The sequence below is a fragment of the Lycium ferocissimum genome, unplaced genomic scaffold, assembly GCF_029784015.1.
Source record: "Lycium ferocissimum isolate CSIRO_LF1 unplaced genomic scaffold, AGI_CSIRO_Lferr_CH_V1 ctg7167, whole genome shotgun sequence".
In the NCBI taxonomy this organism is placed as follows: domain Eukaryota; kingdom Viridiplantae; phylum Streptophyta; class Magnoliopsida; order Solanales; family Solanaceae; genus Lycium; species Lycium ferocissimum.
This window is the reverse complement of record NW_026726661.1, coordinates 1,947-20,096: the sequence shown is the minus strand read 5'-3', so window position 1 is coordinate 20,096 and position 18,150 is coordinate 1,947. Positions and strand designations below refer to the sequence as shown.

The window sequence follows — 18,150 nt, the reverse complement described above, 5'->3', positions numbered from 1 at the left end:
TTTTCAATGCATAAATTCCATTTTTCATTATCTGTGAAATGTATTCATTTAACAAAGTAGTATATATAACCATTTAAATACAGTCGATATATACAGAAAATATAACTCAGATATATTCCATAAGATCATCTTTAAAATTACAGTTTGTTACAAAATTTAAAATTTCATCTAAATACACTTCAAATATATGTAAAATATATATCAAATATAGTTACCAGCAAACCAGAATAAGTATTATCTGCCAGATCATACAAAATACAACTAAAATATAGCCAAAATATATACGAAATACAACTATTAAATCATAAATCCAAAACAAAAGGTCTAATCAGTTAACATAGAGTAGACTTTCCAAATACCATTTAACCACCAATATAGCATTACATTGAAAAACATCGGATGTTCAACGATGTGAAATACAATCATACTAGATCAATATGAATTCAAGATGAATTCATTTTTTATTTTTAACTGAAATTTAAAGTAGAATTTTCTTAACAAATAAAATCAAAATGGACTTATTTATTCTTCTTATTGAGCGGTGGATTATCACACGAACGCCTATTATGACCAAGACGTCCACATTTACCGCACGAATTTCTGCGTTTACCAATCATCAACTCCTGTAATGGCTTGTCCCTCTTCTTTTTTGGCCTCCCAGGGGGTCTCTTATAGATCGGTGGCATAACAACTTCATCTAATATACTTTTAGGAACATTCCACTCGGTCTCATCGGGAAGAGGATCAACTGGCACATCATATGTGTTCACAACTGTTTCCGGCTTGAATAAATCAGAACAATATACATCAGCAGTCAAATTTTTATTCTTCAATACTGCCCATGCATGAGAACACGGTATCTCGTCTAGTTGGAACATCCTGCAGCTGCAAGTTTTCTTCTTCAAATCTATTATGAAACGCCTCGGTCCATCATTCACTGTGTAACATATTCAGTTGACGCTTCAACCTGAGAACCATTTAACCAATAAACAAGCATTACCTCGAGCAGCTTTACCATATTAGGAATATATATAAATATACATTACATATAGTAAAAATGTAGATTAAATTTTTGTGTTGCAAACAAAGATACCCTCATTCGTATTGATTTGTACTCGTTGATCGACAACATCTCTTGATACCGCCTCATCGTGTTGTGAATGTATAGGTACCATTTTTTCTATTTGTGCAATTCCATCTACCAAACATCTTCCTCACTTCTTCAAGGAAATCAAAAATATGTAACTCTCTTGCAAAGAACCAGTTTTCCATTAATACATTCGGCTATATTCGAAGTCATTGTCCATCCTCTATTAACAGTGAATAAAGCCTAGACCATTTATCTCTTCCAAGATCTTCTAGGTATCGTTTTACCCGAATATCAACATTCCCAATCTTCTCCATCAATTTATCGAACTCATCCTGGTCTGTATGCTTTCGCTAGTGAATAAAATATAGGACTCAACACCTCACCGTTTGTTGTGTATTGCTTTGTCACATTTTTCCACAAATGCCATACACAAGCCAAATGAGGAACAGAGGATACACCTTAGAAATCGCATGTATTATGCTTTCATGTCTATCGACACGACACACATATTTTGCCTAACACCATAAGCTCGCTTGAACAGCTTCAAAGAACCACGTCCACGACTTATTATTCTCGAATCTATCACACCATACGCTAGTGGTAGGATATTACCTACAAAAATCAGTTTATATTTATAATATATTCAACACATATTTCAACTGAATTTGATCTCACACTGTATTTTTAGCACCATCATTTATAAAATAACAGTATATATTTACAATATATTTACCTCATATTTACAGTGTATTTCATCATATAATATTCACAAATTTACACCAAAGAATACATCCAGAGTATGTTTTTAGCAAATTTTTTATTTGCAAATCAATATGCATAATGTTGTATTTATAAAAAAAACATTCGTAGAATAGAATTACACATACCGCTCCATCCAAAGTACTTGCCGACACAAATGTACCATTATACGTTGATTTAAGGTGTGCACCATCCACTACAACTATTGGTCTACAACACTCGAATCCCTTTATGAATGCTTTGAGTGCTACAAACAAATACATAAACTCATTTTCTGGTGATTTATGCATTTTAACGAGCGATCCAGATACGTTTTATCAAGTATGTATATATATGCCTAAGAACTTCTTGTATGAATCAGCTGGATCACCTCTGAAATCTTTTATAGCTTTCTCTCTAGCTCTCCATGCCATCATATAAGAAACATCAACGCCGAATTCATTCTTAACATCATCTATTATATCCCCAGGTGTGACCTTCCTTTTATGGTTAGTTATTTTCGCCTTCACAACCGCTTCTCCAATAAACCAACTTGTTGCCTGCCTTTGTGAATACACCTTGTCCTTCAACGGACATGTATGTTCGTCATCGAAAGCTCTAACCCTGAACATTTCAGAATCCCCAATTCTCGACGCTCTGAATTTCCATTTACATTCCGGCGACCAGCATGCCAGAGTGTAGCTACATAATACAATTCAAATAGTACATATTGAATCAATTAAATACAGTACAAATATATAAAAAAATATATCAGAATATATTGCATCAAACATTTTTAAAATTAACAGTGTGCTAAATAAGTTAACAGATCATATCAATACAGTACAAATATAACAAAAATACATCTGCACTTTCTGTTACCAGTACATTTAGAAAATCATACCTTATAGCATTCGATCTCTCTGTTTTGAAATTGAATCTTTCATGAATTGCGTATTTCGTCATCGCAATTTTCAAAGTTTCCTTATCCCGGTAAATTTGATCGACAAAAACTCCTTTCGCTTCTCGGTTTCGAAATTATCAAATTGTTATCATTCCCAAACAAAACAACAAGGTGTTTACAGAGAATCACAAACTTTCATACCATCCCGATTCTCGCTATATCCAATTTGCAAGACATCATCTCCAATAATACGATTACCAGCTTGCACAATCCTCAACATCCAAATCATGAATACTAACGCACATTGGATACATCCCCAAAACTCGTTTTCTCTCTCTAAGCTCAACGTACACACGAACTCCCATATCGTTGTGTATTTCAATTAGTTGAAAATCACCTTCAACAAGATATTTTATTGAAATAGTTTTCCTAACAAGATATCACGCCCAATTGATTTATAATCGTACAAACTAACTCATCGTAATTGCAATTATCAAAGAACACAACAAAGATCAATTTTGTAATTCACAAAACAGCTTCGATCGTTCCAAAAACCGTAATGACGGATCAACGCAGCTTACGCTTGTCATTATCCCGTTGTTGAAATGATTTGACTTCCAAAACTCAATAAGATTGGGGATATCAAAAGAAAGGGAGTCTCACTAATTCTTTTATTGTGGATATGAATATGTAATTCGCCTCCGAAGATTAATGACGAAAGGTTGGTTTGTTTATCTGCAATTGAAAAAATCAATATCGATTGGATCCATTGATATGCGTTTTTTCTTTCATCTGCTTAAACGATTGCCGTGAATAAACTTATAGGAATAATTGGATTTAACTTAGTTACAAGCAATAAATAATAATGAAGAAATGAAAATTATACAATTTTTTTTGCTTCATTTTTACATTTTTATAGGGCTATACGGACTCGAACCGTAGACCTTCTCGGTAAAACAGATCAAACTTATTATTATTAAAATGATCTGAACTGTTTCAAAGACCCAACATGCATTTTTTTTGCATTGGGCTCTTTCATTAACTGACATAAATATCAGTTAGTCTGCCATTTTTTTTCTTGACAGAAAAAAAGATAAGGAAATGGCTCCATGTGCTCTGATTCATTATTTGGGAGCATTACCAAAGTGTTTCAAGGGTGGGATTATCTTGACGTAGGTCTGTCTCTGGCCTAGATCAACCTAAGTTAAATGAAGTCTCTATCGTTCAAAAATCAAATATGAAACTTCATACACCTTAAAGTTCATATGACGAAAAGAGATTTTTTTGAGGTCCTTATACTCATTATGCCTAGCATTGAATAGACTGGGTATTCACCTTATCAAGATCTCAAATCAATGATGGGGTCTGTTTGGCACCTCCTAAATGGGCGTCCAAATTGGACCGAACCTTTTGTCAGGCTATGGTTCCCTCAAAGTTATGGAGTAAGACATCGATTTCTCAACAAGATCAATTTTTATGATTGTATGATGAACTCCCTTGAAAAACATTGGCGCGCGTGTAAACGAGTTGCTCTACCAACTGAGCTATAGCCCTTAGTGCTTGTGATACATATTTTACCATGTAGATAAATTCTTGTCAAGATAAATATTCCATGATCCAACATCAACAATCTTTGATCTCTTTGAGTGGTATTCCTTAGATTAGTATTGCTTATAAGTAATATGATATTTATAATCCATCGACAGGATGGGTTTCATTTGGTTCTCTTTGGGATGATAAATGACCTACTTAACTCAGTGGTTAGAGTACTGCTTTCATACGGCGGGAGTCATTGGTTCAAATCCAATAGTAGGTAAAACTTATTAGATACCATTGACTCTGGTATCTAATAAGGTTTACGACCCACCCTTAGTGATATTTATTTTTTCATTTTGTATCTTTTCTATTTCATTTTTGAATTTGAATTTTTACATTAGAATTGGATTCTGTTTGATTATATTTGATTGTATTCACCCGACAGAATCTAAATAGGATTAGAAAGAGAACTTCTTTTTATTATTCGAACGTACCAACGAGTTATGAAATCGGATTGATAGCCTCCACCCGTGTTCTAGCTCGTCGGAGAGCTAGATTTGCCTCAATTTTTTGTCTCCTTCCTTCAGCCTTTTTCACATTAGCTTCCGCTATTTCAAGAGTTTGCTGAGCTTCTTGTGGATCAATGTCACTACCCTTCTCCGCATCATTTACTAAAACAGTGATCTCATTATTGCCTATTCTAGCAAAACCACCCATCAGAGCCATCGTTAACCATTGGTCGTTAAGGCGTATTCTCAAAATCCCTATATCTACAGCTGTGGCAATAGGGGCGTGATTTGGTAATATATGCCAATTTGACCACTATTAGTAGATAAAACGATTTCTTCCACTTCTGAATCCCAAACAATTCGATTAGGGGTCAGTACACTAAGATTTAAGGTCATTTCTTCAAATTGCTCTCCATTTCTAAGTTCATAGCCTTCGCGGTAGCTTCATCGATATTACCTACCAAATAAAAGGCCTGTTCAGGAAGACCATCTAATTCTCCGGAAAGGATCAATTGAAATCCTCGAATTGTTTCTGCTAGACCAACATATTTCCCTGGAGAACCGGTAAATACTTCTGCTACGAAAAAGGGTTGTGATAAGAAACGCTCAATTTTTCGCGCTCTTGCTACGAGTAAACGATCCTCTTCGGACAATTCGTCCAATCCAAGGATAGCTATAATGTCCTGAAGTTCTTTGTAACGTTGTAAAGTTTGCTTAACTCTTTGGGCGGTTTCGTAATGTTCCTCACCAACGATCCGAGGTTGAAGCATGGTTGACGTTGAATCTAAAGGATCTACTGCTGGATAAATACCTTTGGCAGCCAATCCTCTTGATAGTACGGTAGTAGCATCTAAATGTGCAAATGTCGTAGCAGGGGCAGGGTCAGTCAAATCGTCTGCGGGTACATAAACTGCTTGAATAGAGGTTATGGACCCTTCTTTGGTAGAAGTAATTCTTTCTTGTAAAGAACCCATTTCGGTACTCAGGGTCGGTTGATAACCCACAGCGGAAGGCATTCTACCCAATAAGGCCGATACTTCGGATCCTGCTTGGACGAAACGGAAGATATTGTCAATAAATAGAAGTACGTCTTGCTCATTAACATCTCGGAAATATTCCGCCATAGTTAGGGCAGTCAAACCAACTCTCATACGAGCTCCCGGCGGTTCATTCATCTGACCGTAAACTAGGGCCACCTTTGATTCTGCAAAATTTTCTTCATTAATCACTCCAGATTCTTTCATTTCCATGTAAAGATCATTTCCTTCCCGAGTACGTTCACCCACTCCGCCAAATACGGATACGCCCCCGTGAGCTTTAGCAATATTGTTAATCAATTCCATAATGAGTACTGTTTTACCCACTCCAGCTCCCCCGAATAGTCCGATTTTTCCTCCACGGCGATAAGGGGCTAAAAGATCTACTACTTTAATTCCTGTTTCAAAAATAGATAATTTTGTATCCAACTGTATAAAGGCGGGCGCAGATCTATGAATAGGAGACATTGTACTAGTATCTACAGGCCCTAAATTATCAACAGGCTCTCCGAGCACGTTAAAAATTCGTCCCAGAGTCGCTCCCCCGACCGGAACACTTATAGGAGCTCCTGTGTCAATCACTTCCATTCCTCTCGTTAGACCCTCTGTAGCACTCATAGCTACAGCCCTAACTCGATTATTTCCTAATAATTGCTGTACCTCACAAGCCACATTAATTGGTTGATCAACACTATCTCGACCTTGAACTACCAGAGCGTTATAAATATTCGGCATCTTGCCCGGGGGAAAGGCTACATCTAGTACCGGACCGATGATTTGGACGACACGCCCCAGGTTTTTTTTTTCAAGCGTGGAAACCCCAGAACCAGAAGTAGTAGGATTGATTCTCATAATAATAAAATAAATAAATATGTCGAAATGTTTTTTCAAAAATTATCGAATTCAAAAAAAATGTCCGCTAGCACGTCGATCGGTTAATTCAATAAAATGGGAATTAGCACTCGATTTTGTTGGCACCACGCAATTGAACTTGAACCAATTCAATTGTTTACTTATTCAATGAGACTGAGTGAATTTGCAAGCTCACCCAACCTATTTTCATTTAAAAATCTCAAGTGGATGAATCAGAATCTTGAGAAAGTCTTTCATTTGTCTATCATTATAGACAATCCCATCCGTATTATCTATTCTATGGAATTCGAACCTGAACTTTATTTTCTATTTCTATTACGATTCATTATTTGTATCTAATTGGCTCCTCTTCTTATTTCTTTTTTATTTCAATTTCAGCATATCGATTTATGCCTAGCCTATTCTTTTCTTTGCGTTTTTCTTTCTTTTTTATATACCTTTCATAGATTCATAGATCATAGAGGAATTCCATATATTTTCACATCTAGGATTTACATATACAACATATACCACTGTCAAGGGGGAAGTTCTTATTATTTAGGTTAGTTAGGTATTTCCATTTCAAAAAAAAAAAAAAAAGGTAAAAAATAAAAATTGGGTTGCGCTATATATATGAAAGAGTATACAATAATGATGTATTTGGCAAATCAAATACCATGGTCTAATAATCAACCATTCTGATTAGTTGATAATATTAGTATTAGTTGGAAATTTTGTGAAAGATTCCTGTGAAAAGTTTCATTAACGCGGAATTCGTGTCGAGTAGACCTTGTTGTTGTGAGAATTCTTAATTCACGAGTTGTAGGGAGGGATTTATGTCACCACAAACAGAGACTAAAGCAAGTGTTGGATTCAAAGCTGGTGTTAAAGAGTACAAATTGACTTATTATACTCCTGAGTACCAAACCAAGGATACTGATATATTGGCAGCATTCCGAGTAACTCCTCAACCTGGAGTTCCACCTGAAGAAGCAGGGGCCGCGGTAGCTGCGGAATCTTCTACTGGTACATGGACAACTGTATGGACCGATGGACTTACCAGCCTTGATCGTTACAAAGGGCGATGCTACCGCATCGAGCGTGTTGTTGGAGAAAAAGATCAATATATTGCTTATGTAGCTTACCCTTTAGACCTTTTTGAAGAAGGTTCTGTTACCAACATGTTTACTTCCATTGTAGGTAATGTATTTGGGTTCAAAGCCCTGCGCGCTCTACGTCTGGAAGATCTGCGAATCCCTACTGCTTATGTTAAAACTTTCCAAGGTCCGCCTCATGGGATCCAAGTTGAAAGAGATAAATTGAACAAGTATGGTCGTCCCCTGTTGGGATGTACTATTAAACCTAAATTGGGGTTATCCGCTAAAAACTACGGTAGAGCTGTTTATGAATGTCTTCGCGGTGGACTTGATTTTACCAAAGATGATGAGAACGTGAACTCACAACCATTTATGCGTTGGAGAGATCGTTTCTTATTTTGTGCCGAAGCACTTTATAAAGCACAGGCTGAAACAGGTGAAATCAAAGGGCATTACTTGAATGCTACTGCAGGTACATGCGAAGAGATGATGAAAAGAGCTATATTTGCTAGAGAATTGGGTGTTCCGATCGTAATGCATGACTACTTAACGGGGGGATTCACCGCAAATACTAGCTTGGCTCATTATTGCCGAGATAATGGTCTACTTCTTCACATCCACCGTGCAATGCATGCGGTTATTGATAGACAGAAGAATCATGGTATCCACTTCCGGGTATTAGCAAAAGCGTTACGTATGTCTGGTGGAGATCATATTCACTCTGGTACCGTAGTAGGTAAACTTGAAGGTGAAAGAGACATAACTCTGGGCTTTGTTGATTTACTGCGTGATGATTTTGTTGAACAAGATCGAAGTCGCGGTATTTATTTCACTCAAGATTGGGTCTCTTTACCAGGTGTTCTACCCGTGGCTTCAGGAGGTATTCACGTTTGGCATATGCCTGCTCTGACCGAGATCTTTGGGGATGATTCCGTACTACAGTTCGGTGGAGGAACTTTAGGACATCCTTGGGGTAATGCGCCAGGTGCCGTAGCTAACCGAGTAGCTCTAGAAGCATGTGTAAAAGCTCGTAATGAAGGACGTGATCTTGCTCAGGAAGGTAATGAGATTATTCGCGAGGCTTGCAAATGGAGCCCGGAACTAGCTGCTGCTTGTGAGGTATGGAAAGAGATCGTATTTAATTTTGCAGCAGTAGACGTTTTGGATAAAACAGTAGAAATTAGCAGCAAATAAAGAAGGATAAGGAGAAAGAACTCAAGTAATTATCCTTCGTTCTCTTAATTGAATTGCAATTAAACTCGGCCCAATCTTTTACTAAAAGGATTGAGCCGAATACAACAAAGATTCTATTGCATATATTTTGACTAAGTATATACTTACCTAGATATACAAGATTTGAAATACAAAATATAGAAAACTAAATCAAAATCTAAGACTCAAATCTTTCCATTGTTGTCTTGGATCCACAATTAATCCTACGGATCCTTAGGGTTGGTATATTCTTTTCTATCCTGTAGTTTGTAGTTTCCCTGAATCAAGCCAAGTATCACAACTCTTTCTACCCATCCTCTATATTGTCCCCTTTGTTCCGTGTTGAAATAGAACCTTAATTTATTACTTATTATTAGAATTAGATTTTAGATTGTTAGATTAGTTAGTGATTAGATATTAGTATTAGACGAGATTTTACGAAAAATTTTTTTTTTGATTTCTTTATAGGAGAGGACAAATCTCTTTTTTTCGATGCGAATTTGATACGACATAGGAGAAGCCGCCCTTTATCAAAAATTATATTATTATATTATTTTTAATAATAAAAGGGGGTTCCAACATATTAATATATAGTGAAGTGTTGTCCCCAGATTCAGAACTTTTTTTCAATACTCACAATCCTTATCAGTTAATAATCCTAGTGATTGGATTTCTATGCTTAGTCTGATAGGAAATAAGATATTCAAATAAATAATTTTATAGCGAATGACTATTCATCTATTGTATTTTCATGCAAATAGGGGGCAAGAAAACTCTATGGAAAGATGGTGGTTTAATTCGATGTTGTTTAAGAAGGAGTTCAAACGCAGGTGTGGGCTAAATAAATCAATGGGCAGTCTTGGTCCTATTGAAAATACCAGTGAAGATCCAAATCGAAAAGTGAAAAACATTCATAGTTGCAGTAATGTTGATTATTTATTCGGCGTTAAAGACATTCGGAATTTCATCTCTGATGATACTTTTTTAGTTAGTGATAGGAATGGAGACAGTTATTCCATCTATTTTGATATTGAAAATCAGATTTTTGAGATTGACAACGATCATTCTTTTCTGAGTGAACTAGAAAGTTCTTTTTATAGTTATCGAAACTCGAGTTATCTGAATAATGGATTTAGGGGCGAAGATCCCTACTATAATTCTTACATGTATGATACTCAATATAGTTGGAATAATCACATTAATAGTTGCATTGATAATTATCTTCAGGCTCAAATCTGTATAGATACTTCCATTATAAGTGGTAGTGAGAATTACGGTGACAGTTACATTTATAGAACCATTTGTGGTAGTGAAAGTCGAAATAGTAGTGAAAACGAGGGTTCCAGTAGACGAACTCGCACGAAGGGCAGTGATTTAACTATAAGAGAAAGTTCTAATGATCTCGAGGTAACTCAAAAATACAAGCATTTGTGGGTTCAATGCGAAAATTGTTATGGATTAAATTATAAGAAATTTTTGAAATCAAAAATGAATATTTGTGAACAATGTGGATATCATTTGAAAATGAGCAGTTCGGATAGAATTGAACTTTTGATTGATCCGGGTACTTGGGATCCTATGGATGAAGACATGGTCTCTCTGGATCCCATTGAATTTCATTCGGAGGAGGAGCCTTATAAAGATCGTATTGATTCTTATCAAAGAAAGACAGGATTAACCGAGGCTGTTCAAACAGGCATAGGCCAACTAAACGGCATTCCCGTAGCAATTGGGGTTATGGATTTTCAGTTTATGGGGGGTAGTATGGGATCCGTAGTCGGAGAGAAAATCACCCGTTTGATTGAACACGCTGCGAATCAAATTTTACCTCTTATTATAGTGTGTGCTTCTGGGGGGGCGCGCATGCAGGAAGGAAGTTTGAGCTTGATGCAAATGGCTAAAATATCGTCTGCTTTATATGATTATCAATTAAATAAAAAGTTATTTTATGTATCAATCCTTACATCTCCGACAACTGGTGGAGTAACAGCTAGTTTTGGTATGTTGGGGGATATCATTATTGCCGAACCCAATGCCTACATTGCATTTGCAGGTAAAAGAGTAATTGAACAAACATTGAATAAAACAGTACCCGAAGGTTCACAAGCAGCTGAATACTTATTCCAGAAGGGTTTATTCGACCTAATTGTACCACGTAATCTTTTAAAAAGCGTTCTGAGTGAGTTATTTAAGCTCCACGCCTTTTTTCCTTTGAATCAAAAGGAAAGCAAAATCAAGTAGAGCACTAAGTTCAATTATTTTATTTGTGTTTGTAGCAAAAAAGAGGATAACTCTTTTTTTGACCTATATTCCTGATTACGAATCAAGAAGCCTTTATCAACAAGAGTGAGTTCTTCCTTTCGTGAAATTAGGAAAATAAAACGAATTTCTTCTTGTCTTAGGTATATAATTTGAAATTTAAATATAGATAATAGAGTTTTGTATCTTTCTCTATCTCCCGAAAAACCATTTTAGCTAAAAATTCATGTTGGATCGGATTCGAACGAATCTTTCGATAATCTGTAAAAAACTCTTTATCTATTTTTCGAAAATTAGAAGACAAGAACAAAAGTAATAAAGTTTATTATCATACATATCTTTCTCATGTAGGAGATGAATAAGTCCATTTATTTAGTTCTACAGTTCTACATTCTTTGCACTTATTATACGTACTCAGTTAGATTTAGATATATAGATACTTAGATCTATACTAAGAATTTCAAATTCTTCAAATTCTATTAATAATAAATATTATCTAATTAGAATTCAAATTCTTAATTTCATTATAATTATTACAAGATATCTTTATTTATATAATAACATAATAACAGATACAAATAGTAAATCGAGGTACCCCTTCTATGACAAATTTGAACCTTCCATCTATTTTTGTGCCGTTAGTAGGCCTAGTCTTTCCGGCAATTGCAATGGCTTCTTTATTTCTTCATGTTCAAAAAAACAAGATTGTTTAGATCCGCTGGGACCCAATCTCATCCATTTTTTTTGAAAACGTGAACTTGTATCATAACACGGATATCTATTTATTGAAATATAGTATAACATGTGATTTCCACCGAACATAAAGGAAAAAACTCTTATGCCTGCAAAACATGATATATGGATATATCAATTCTAGCAATTTTCAAATAGATCAGGATCGCTGGATGGCTGAAATGTAGTCGGTGAGTCTATATGTATATCGATATGTATAGTGGGATCGTATTAAATAAAGAGTATGTTATTATTTTAGATTTAACCAATTTGATGAATTACTCCTAAAGGTTGACATCAAACTAGTGCTAGTTCACCTCAAACTAGTGCTAGTTGATGAGAGTTACTTCGGAAACAAAAAAGTAAAGTCAAATTTCTCTGGGGTATTATCTCAATTCCAATAAAATGCAATCGGGTAAAGTATGACTTGGCGATCAGAACATATATGGATAGAACTTATAACGGGGTCTCGAAAAATAAGTAATTTCTGCTGGGCCTTTATCCTTTTTTTAGGTTCATTAGGCTTCTTATTAGTTGGAACTTCCAGTTATCTTGGTAGAAATTTGATATCTTTTTTTCCGCCTCAGCAAATCGTTTTTTTTCCACAAGGAATCGTGATGTCTTTCTACGGAATTGCGGGTCTCTTTATTAGCTCTTATTTGTGGTGCACAATTTCCTGGAATGTAGGTAGTGGTTATGATCGATTCGATAGAAAGGAAGGAATAGTCTGTATTTTTCGTTGGGGATTTCCGGGAAAAAATCGTCGCATATTCCTCCGATTCCTTATAAAAGATATTCAGTCCGTTAGAATAGAAGTTAAAGAGGGTATTTATGCTCGTCGTGTTCTTTATATGGACATCCGAGGCCAGGGGTCCATTCCCTTGACCCGTACTGATGAGAATTTGACTCCACGAGAAATGGAACAAAAGGCTGCTGAATTAGCCTATTTCTTGCGTGTACCAATTGAAGTATTTTGAGAGAACGTTCATTCAATTAAAGAAAACGTATATGAAAGAACCATAAAACGAAACTCTTTTTATGGTCTTTATGCGTATGCAAACCCACGCAATTCAATAACAAATAACAAATCGAAATAATAGATTCATCTCAGATGGCAAACCATTTCGAAATCAAGAATTTTTTTTTAGTTCAATATTTGTTGGAATTGACACTTTAGATCCAGATAGATCGTATCTTGTAAATTTGAAATTCTTTCTTTTGTATTCTTTAATGACCAACAATTGGATTTCTTAATTAAATAATGAGAACTAGCCAATTTATCTTTTGCCAGTCATTTTTTTTTATCATCGTAATATCTTTCCCTCAATTATTCTATTCCTGACTATGGGTAATCAGTGAAATTTTTTCGAAATATTGGATATTTTGATAGCAAAGGAGTTCTTTCGTCTCAAAATCTGAATAATATTCATTACTTAAAGTGGTTCTTTCGATCATTCATCGAAAGGAGACACTTGATTTCGAATTTGACCAATTGAGATATCAGGAAACAATATTCTGAATTTATTCATTCGAAGTGAATTCTTAGCCTATTTCTGTATTCTTTCTAGATTCAAAGACTAACCACAAAATAAAAAATAAAATAGATTCATAAGTTCGATACCTTGTATAAAACTCATGTGTGTAAGAAATATTCGATCGCATAGAGTGTACGAATGGGTTGATTAACAATTCACAGATGAAAAAATGGCAAAAAAGAAAGCATTCACTCCTCTTTTCTATCTTGCATCTATAGTATTTTTGCCCTGGTGGATTTCTTTCTCAGTTAATAAATGTCTGGAATCTTGGGTTACTAATTGGTGGAATACTGGGCAATCCGAAATTTTTTTGAATAATATTCAAGAAAAGAGTCTTCTAGAAAAATTCATAGAATTAGAGGAACTCCTCTTCTTGGACGAAATGATCAAGGAATACTCGGAAACACATCTCGAAGAGTTTGGGATAGGAATCCATAAAGAAACGATCCAATTAATCAAGATACAAAATGAGAATCGTATCCATACGATTTTGCACTTCTCGACAAATATCATCTGTTTTATTATTCTAAGCGGGTATTCATTTTTGGGTAATGAAAAACTTGTTATTCTTAACTCTTGGCTCAGGAATTCCTATATAACTTAAGTGACACAGTAAAAGCTTTTTCTATTCTTTTATTAACTGATTTATGTATCGGATTCCATTCACCCCACGGTTGGGAATTAATGATTGGCTCTATCTATAAAGATTTTGGATTTGTTCATAATGATCAAATTATATCTGGTCTTGTTTCCACCTTTCCAGTCATTCTCGATACAATTTTTAAATATTGGATTTTCCGTTATTTAAATCGTCTGTCTCCGTCACTTGTAGTTATTTATCATTCAATGAATGACTGATAAAGGATCCATTGATATTAATCTAATCCAATTAGAATGCTTGGTACTTTGTAGTTGTACATAAGCAAAGTATTGAAAATCGTATTTACTCTTTCTATTTCTAACCATCGGGAAAATTCATCCTATATTATTCCTAGATTATTCCAGCAAATAGCAGAATCGTGGCTAGGGAACTATACTAGCGACCTACCCAATTTATTGTAGAAATTTTCGCGATCAATGATTGGACCATGCAAACTAGAAATGCTTTTTCTTGGCTAAAGAAACAGATTACTCGATCTATTTCCGTATCGCTCATGATATATATCTTAACTCGGACATCCATTTCAAGTGCATATCCCGTTTTTGCACAGCAGGGTTATGAAAATCCACGAGAAGCGACTGGGCGTATTGTATGTGCCAATTGCCATTTAGCTAATAAGCCCGTGGAGATTGAGGTTCCACAAGCGGTACTTCCTGATACTGTATTTGAAGCAGTTGTTCGAATTCCTTATGATATGCAACTGAAACAGGTTCTTGCTAATGGTAAAAAGGGGGGGTTGAACGTGGGGGCTGTTCTTATTTTACCGGAGGGGTTTGAATTAGCTCCTCCCGATCGTATTTCTCCCGAGATGAAAGAAAAGATTGGCAATTTGTCTTTTCAGAACTATCGCCCCAATAAAAAAAATATTCTTGTGATAGGCCCTGTCCCTGGTAAAAAATATAGTGAAATAACCTTCCTATTCTTTCCCCGGACCCTGCTACTAAGAAGGATGCTTACTTCTTAAAATATCCTATATACGTAGGCGGGAACAGGGGAAGGGGTCAGATTTATCCCGACGGCAGCAAGAGTAACAATACAGTTTATAATGCTACAGGAGCAGGTATAGTAAGCAAAATCATACGAAAAGAAAAAGGGGGATATGAGATAACCATAACGGATGCGTCGGAGGGACGTCAAGTGGTTGATATTATCCCTCCAGGACCAGAACTTCTTGTTTCCGAGGGCGAATCTATCAAATTTGATCAACCATTAACGAGTAATCCTAATGTAGGCGGATTTGGTCAGGGAGATGCAGAAATAGTACTTCAAGATCCATTACGTGTCCAAGGACTTTTGTTCTTCTTGGCATCTGTTATTTTGGCACAAATCTTTTTGGTTCTTAAAAAGAAACAGTTCGAGAAGGTTCAATTGGCCGAAATGAATTTCTAGATTCGCAGATTTATCGATATCAAGTTCGTAAAAAGAACCAAATTCTTGTTGGCGATTATTTATGATCAAAAAAATGAAATTATGAAAACTCCTTTGTCTTATTTATACTCTTCTTCAAAATCTACATACTATGTGGTACAAGGGATTCCCAGCATCTCGTAGAAAAAGAGTATGTAATGTAGAATTTGAAGAAGAGTATTTGACTTTCATTATTTTGATTTCGTTTTTTTTCATTGGAGTAGTGTGACTATGTTACTATTGACAGATTTCACTGCCATAAGGCCATAAGACGTATCAATAGTTTTCTATTCTAAATAGAAAGAAAGTCAAATTTGTCTAAATACTAGACATAAGGAAGCGGGGGATAAATGCGGGGAACAAAAAATTCTAGGAGGGATTATTTGTCTTCCTAGTCTTCGACACAAGAAAGGGGTGTAGAAAAATCCTTTTTTCTTGTGTCGAAACGAAAGAGTAATGATTCTTGATCCTGTTTGTTAAAAATTCCTAGTCTTGGTTTCTATTTTTCCAGATGTATCAGAAACCCTTTACCTTACCCCCTTACGTATAATATACGACGTGGTGGACAAACAAAAAAAGAGAGGAAATTTTATTAATTAAATAAAACTTCTTCAATCAACTTATCTTATACAAAAATTGATGATGAAATATGAAAACAATAAAAAATAAATAGAGTAATGTAATAGAGAGAGTAAGGTTCTACATTAGATTAGTATAGAAAGGATTTGCACGATATTTAATATATTCTAGCATAGCAGCCAAGAAATTGAGTGATTCCTTCTTTCTTCCAACTTTGAAAGTACCGATAGATACTATCATAGAAAAAGAAGAGGTGGTCTGAATAAATCAATGAAGTGAATTTTTCAAAAACATGATCAGAAAAATGAGAAAAATGGAGTTTTTGAAAAGAAAAAGAAATCCATTTTATCATTTAGACGAAAAAAATATTATGATTCTTAAGAACTCAACGGGCCCTTCCCCTTCGAATCAAACAAACAAAGAAGGGAATCCCGTTGAGTTCTTACGCTTTCATGTTGACAACTCAATTCATTCGATTACTACAGGGATGAACCCAATCCGGAATATGAACCATAAAAGAAAATACCTATTAAACCGATTACAAGAATACCAGCTACAGTACCTATTACCCAAAGAGGAATCCTTCCAGTAGTATCGGCCATTTACCCCACTTCCCTCCAGATTTCATCAAGTGGTCATGCTAGAGACATAAACAGTCATGGATAATTAAATTATGAGATCCTTCCGAATGAGCTAAGAGAATCTTATTTATTCTCTTTCGTTTTCTTAATTGAAGAAATAATTGGAAAATAAAACAGCAAGTACAAAAATGAGTAATAACCCCCAGTAGAGACTGGTACGATTCAATTCAACATTTTGTTCGTTCGGGTTTGATTGTGTCGTAGCTCTATAATTCGGATTAAGTTTATCGTTGGATGAACTGCATTGCTGATATTGATCCCAAAAAAAAGACGGTAGGTACAGCTAGGCCGTGAACAGCCAACCATCGTACTGTAAAAATTGGATAGGTTCGATCTATAGTCATTAGGGCCTCCTAAAACGATCTACTAAATTCATCGAGTTGTTCCAAAGGATCAAAACGGCCAGTTATTAATGGAATTCCTTGTCGGCTCTCTGTAAAATACTCGTTTGGCCGAGGGCTTCCAAACACATCGTAAGCTAAACCGGTGCTGACAAATAACCAACCCGCAATGAATAGGGAAGGTATAGTAATGCTATGAATGACCCAGTATCGAATACTGGTAATAATATCAGCAAACGAACGTTCTCCTGTGCTTCCAGACATGCTGAGCTCCACATATTCTTGTACAGTCAAAGAAGATCGATTCCGTAAAAGATGAGATCAGTAAATGACAATTGACTGAAATTGCATCTTTGTGAGATCGTCAATATTGTACCGAGGGCGTCTTTAGAGTATACCGAATCAGTATAGCTATCCTTCTTCTGACACAGCAACGCAATTTGAATTAGTATCAAAAGTAAGTACTAAATAATTTATTTTTTCCTTTACTTGTTGATGTAAAATCATCTTCCATTCAATAGAAAATTCTTTCAATTCAACGAAAGAGATTCTCATATTCCCACAATTTAAGAAGTTAATGGTCGAGTAAGAAATAAGAGTAGTAGATCATATTCGATGAAAGAAAAAATAGAATAATTGGAATCCATAGTTGTGATGCATTGTTGTGGATCTCGACCCAAAGGTTCTTTCTTGATCTAGCTACAAGGATGGGGCAGTATGGAAAGATAAAATGTGGAACCTAATAGAAATTACTAGTTTTAGAATCTAGTTGGACAAAAAAAAAAAGATTTTTCAAGCGATTGTGTGATAACTTTTTCCTCTTCTCCATCATTCAAGATATTATGTGAATTAATATATTACTGAATCTAATGAGTTAAACTTAAATTAAAGTAAAAAGAAAAAGTTTTATTTTTATAAGGTAACTGTTCGCTTTAAAATCGAAAATGGATTCGATACAATTCAACAGAATCTAAGAAATGATCAAATTCGAAAATCATTTCTATTTTGATTCTATAAAAA

The 18,150-nt window shown here is 35.2% G+C and overlaps 4 protein-coding genes across 4 annotated transcripts; 3 read left to right on the top strand and 1 right to left on the bottom strand.

Moving 5' to 3' along the window:
* Positions 1–5,064: 5,064 nt before the first annotated feature.
* On the bottom strand, positions 5,065–7,152 carry LOC132045593 (ATP synthase subunit beta, chloroplastic). The gene has a single exon (XM_059436178.1). The coding sequence runs from the start codon at positions 6,664–6,666 to the stop codon at positions 5,170–5,172; it is 1,497 nt and encodes a 498-aa protein (XP_059292161.1). The 5' UTR covers positions 6,667–7,152; the 3' UTR covers positions 5,065–5,169.
* A 159-nt stretch (positions 7,153–7,311) lies between these two features.
* LOC132045594 (ribulose bisphosphate carboxylase large chain) lies at positions 7,312–9,068 on the top strand. Its single transcript, XM_059436179.1, has one exon. It carries the CDS (start codon positions 7,503–7,505, stop codon positions 8,955–8,957), a length of 1,455 nt encoding a protein of 484 aa, XP_059292162.1. The 5' UTR covers positions 7,312–7,502; the 3' UTR covers positions 8,958–9,068.
* A 498-nt stretch (positions 9,069–9,566) lies between these two features.
* On the top strand, positions 9,567–11,253 carry LOC132045591 (acetyl-coenzyme A carboxylase carboxyl transferase subunit beta, chloroplastic). Its single transcript, XM_059436177.1, has one exon. It carries the CDS (start codon positions 9,702–9,704, stop codon positions 11,214–11,216), a length of 1,515 nt encoding a protein of 504 aa, XP_059292160.1. The 5' UTR covers positions 9,567–9,701; the 3' UTR covers positions 11,217–11,253.
* Positions 11,254–14,083: 2,830 nt separating this feature from the next.
* On the top strand, positions 14,084–16,318 carry LOC132045595 (cytochrome f-like). Its single transcript, XM_059436180.1, is given in 2 exon segments — positions 14,084–15,070; positions 15,073–16,318. Coding segments are annotated over 2 exon segments (960 nt in total). The 5' UTR covers positions 14,084–14,589; the 3' UTR covers positions 15,552–16,318.
* Positions 16,319–18,150: the final 1,832 nt, after the last annotated feature.

Coding starts and splice junctions, on each gene's coding strand:
- LOC132045593 (XM_059436178.1), bottom strand. CDS start 6,666: ATGAGAATCAATCCTACTACTTCTGGTTCTGGGGTTTCCACGCTTGAA.
- LOC132045594 (XM_059436179.1), top strand. CDS start 7,503: ATGTCACCACAAACAGAGACTAAAGCAAGTGTTGGATTCAAAGCTGGT.
- LOC132045591 (XM_059436177.1), top strand. CDS start 9,702: ATGACTATTCATCTATTGTATTTTCATGCAAATAGGGGGCAAGAAAAC.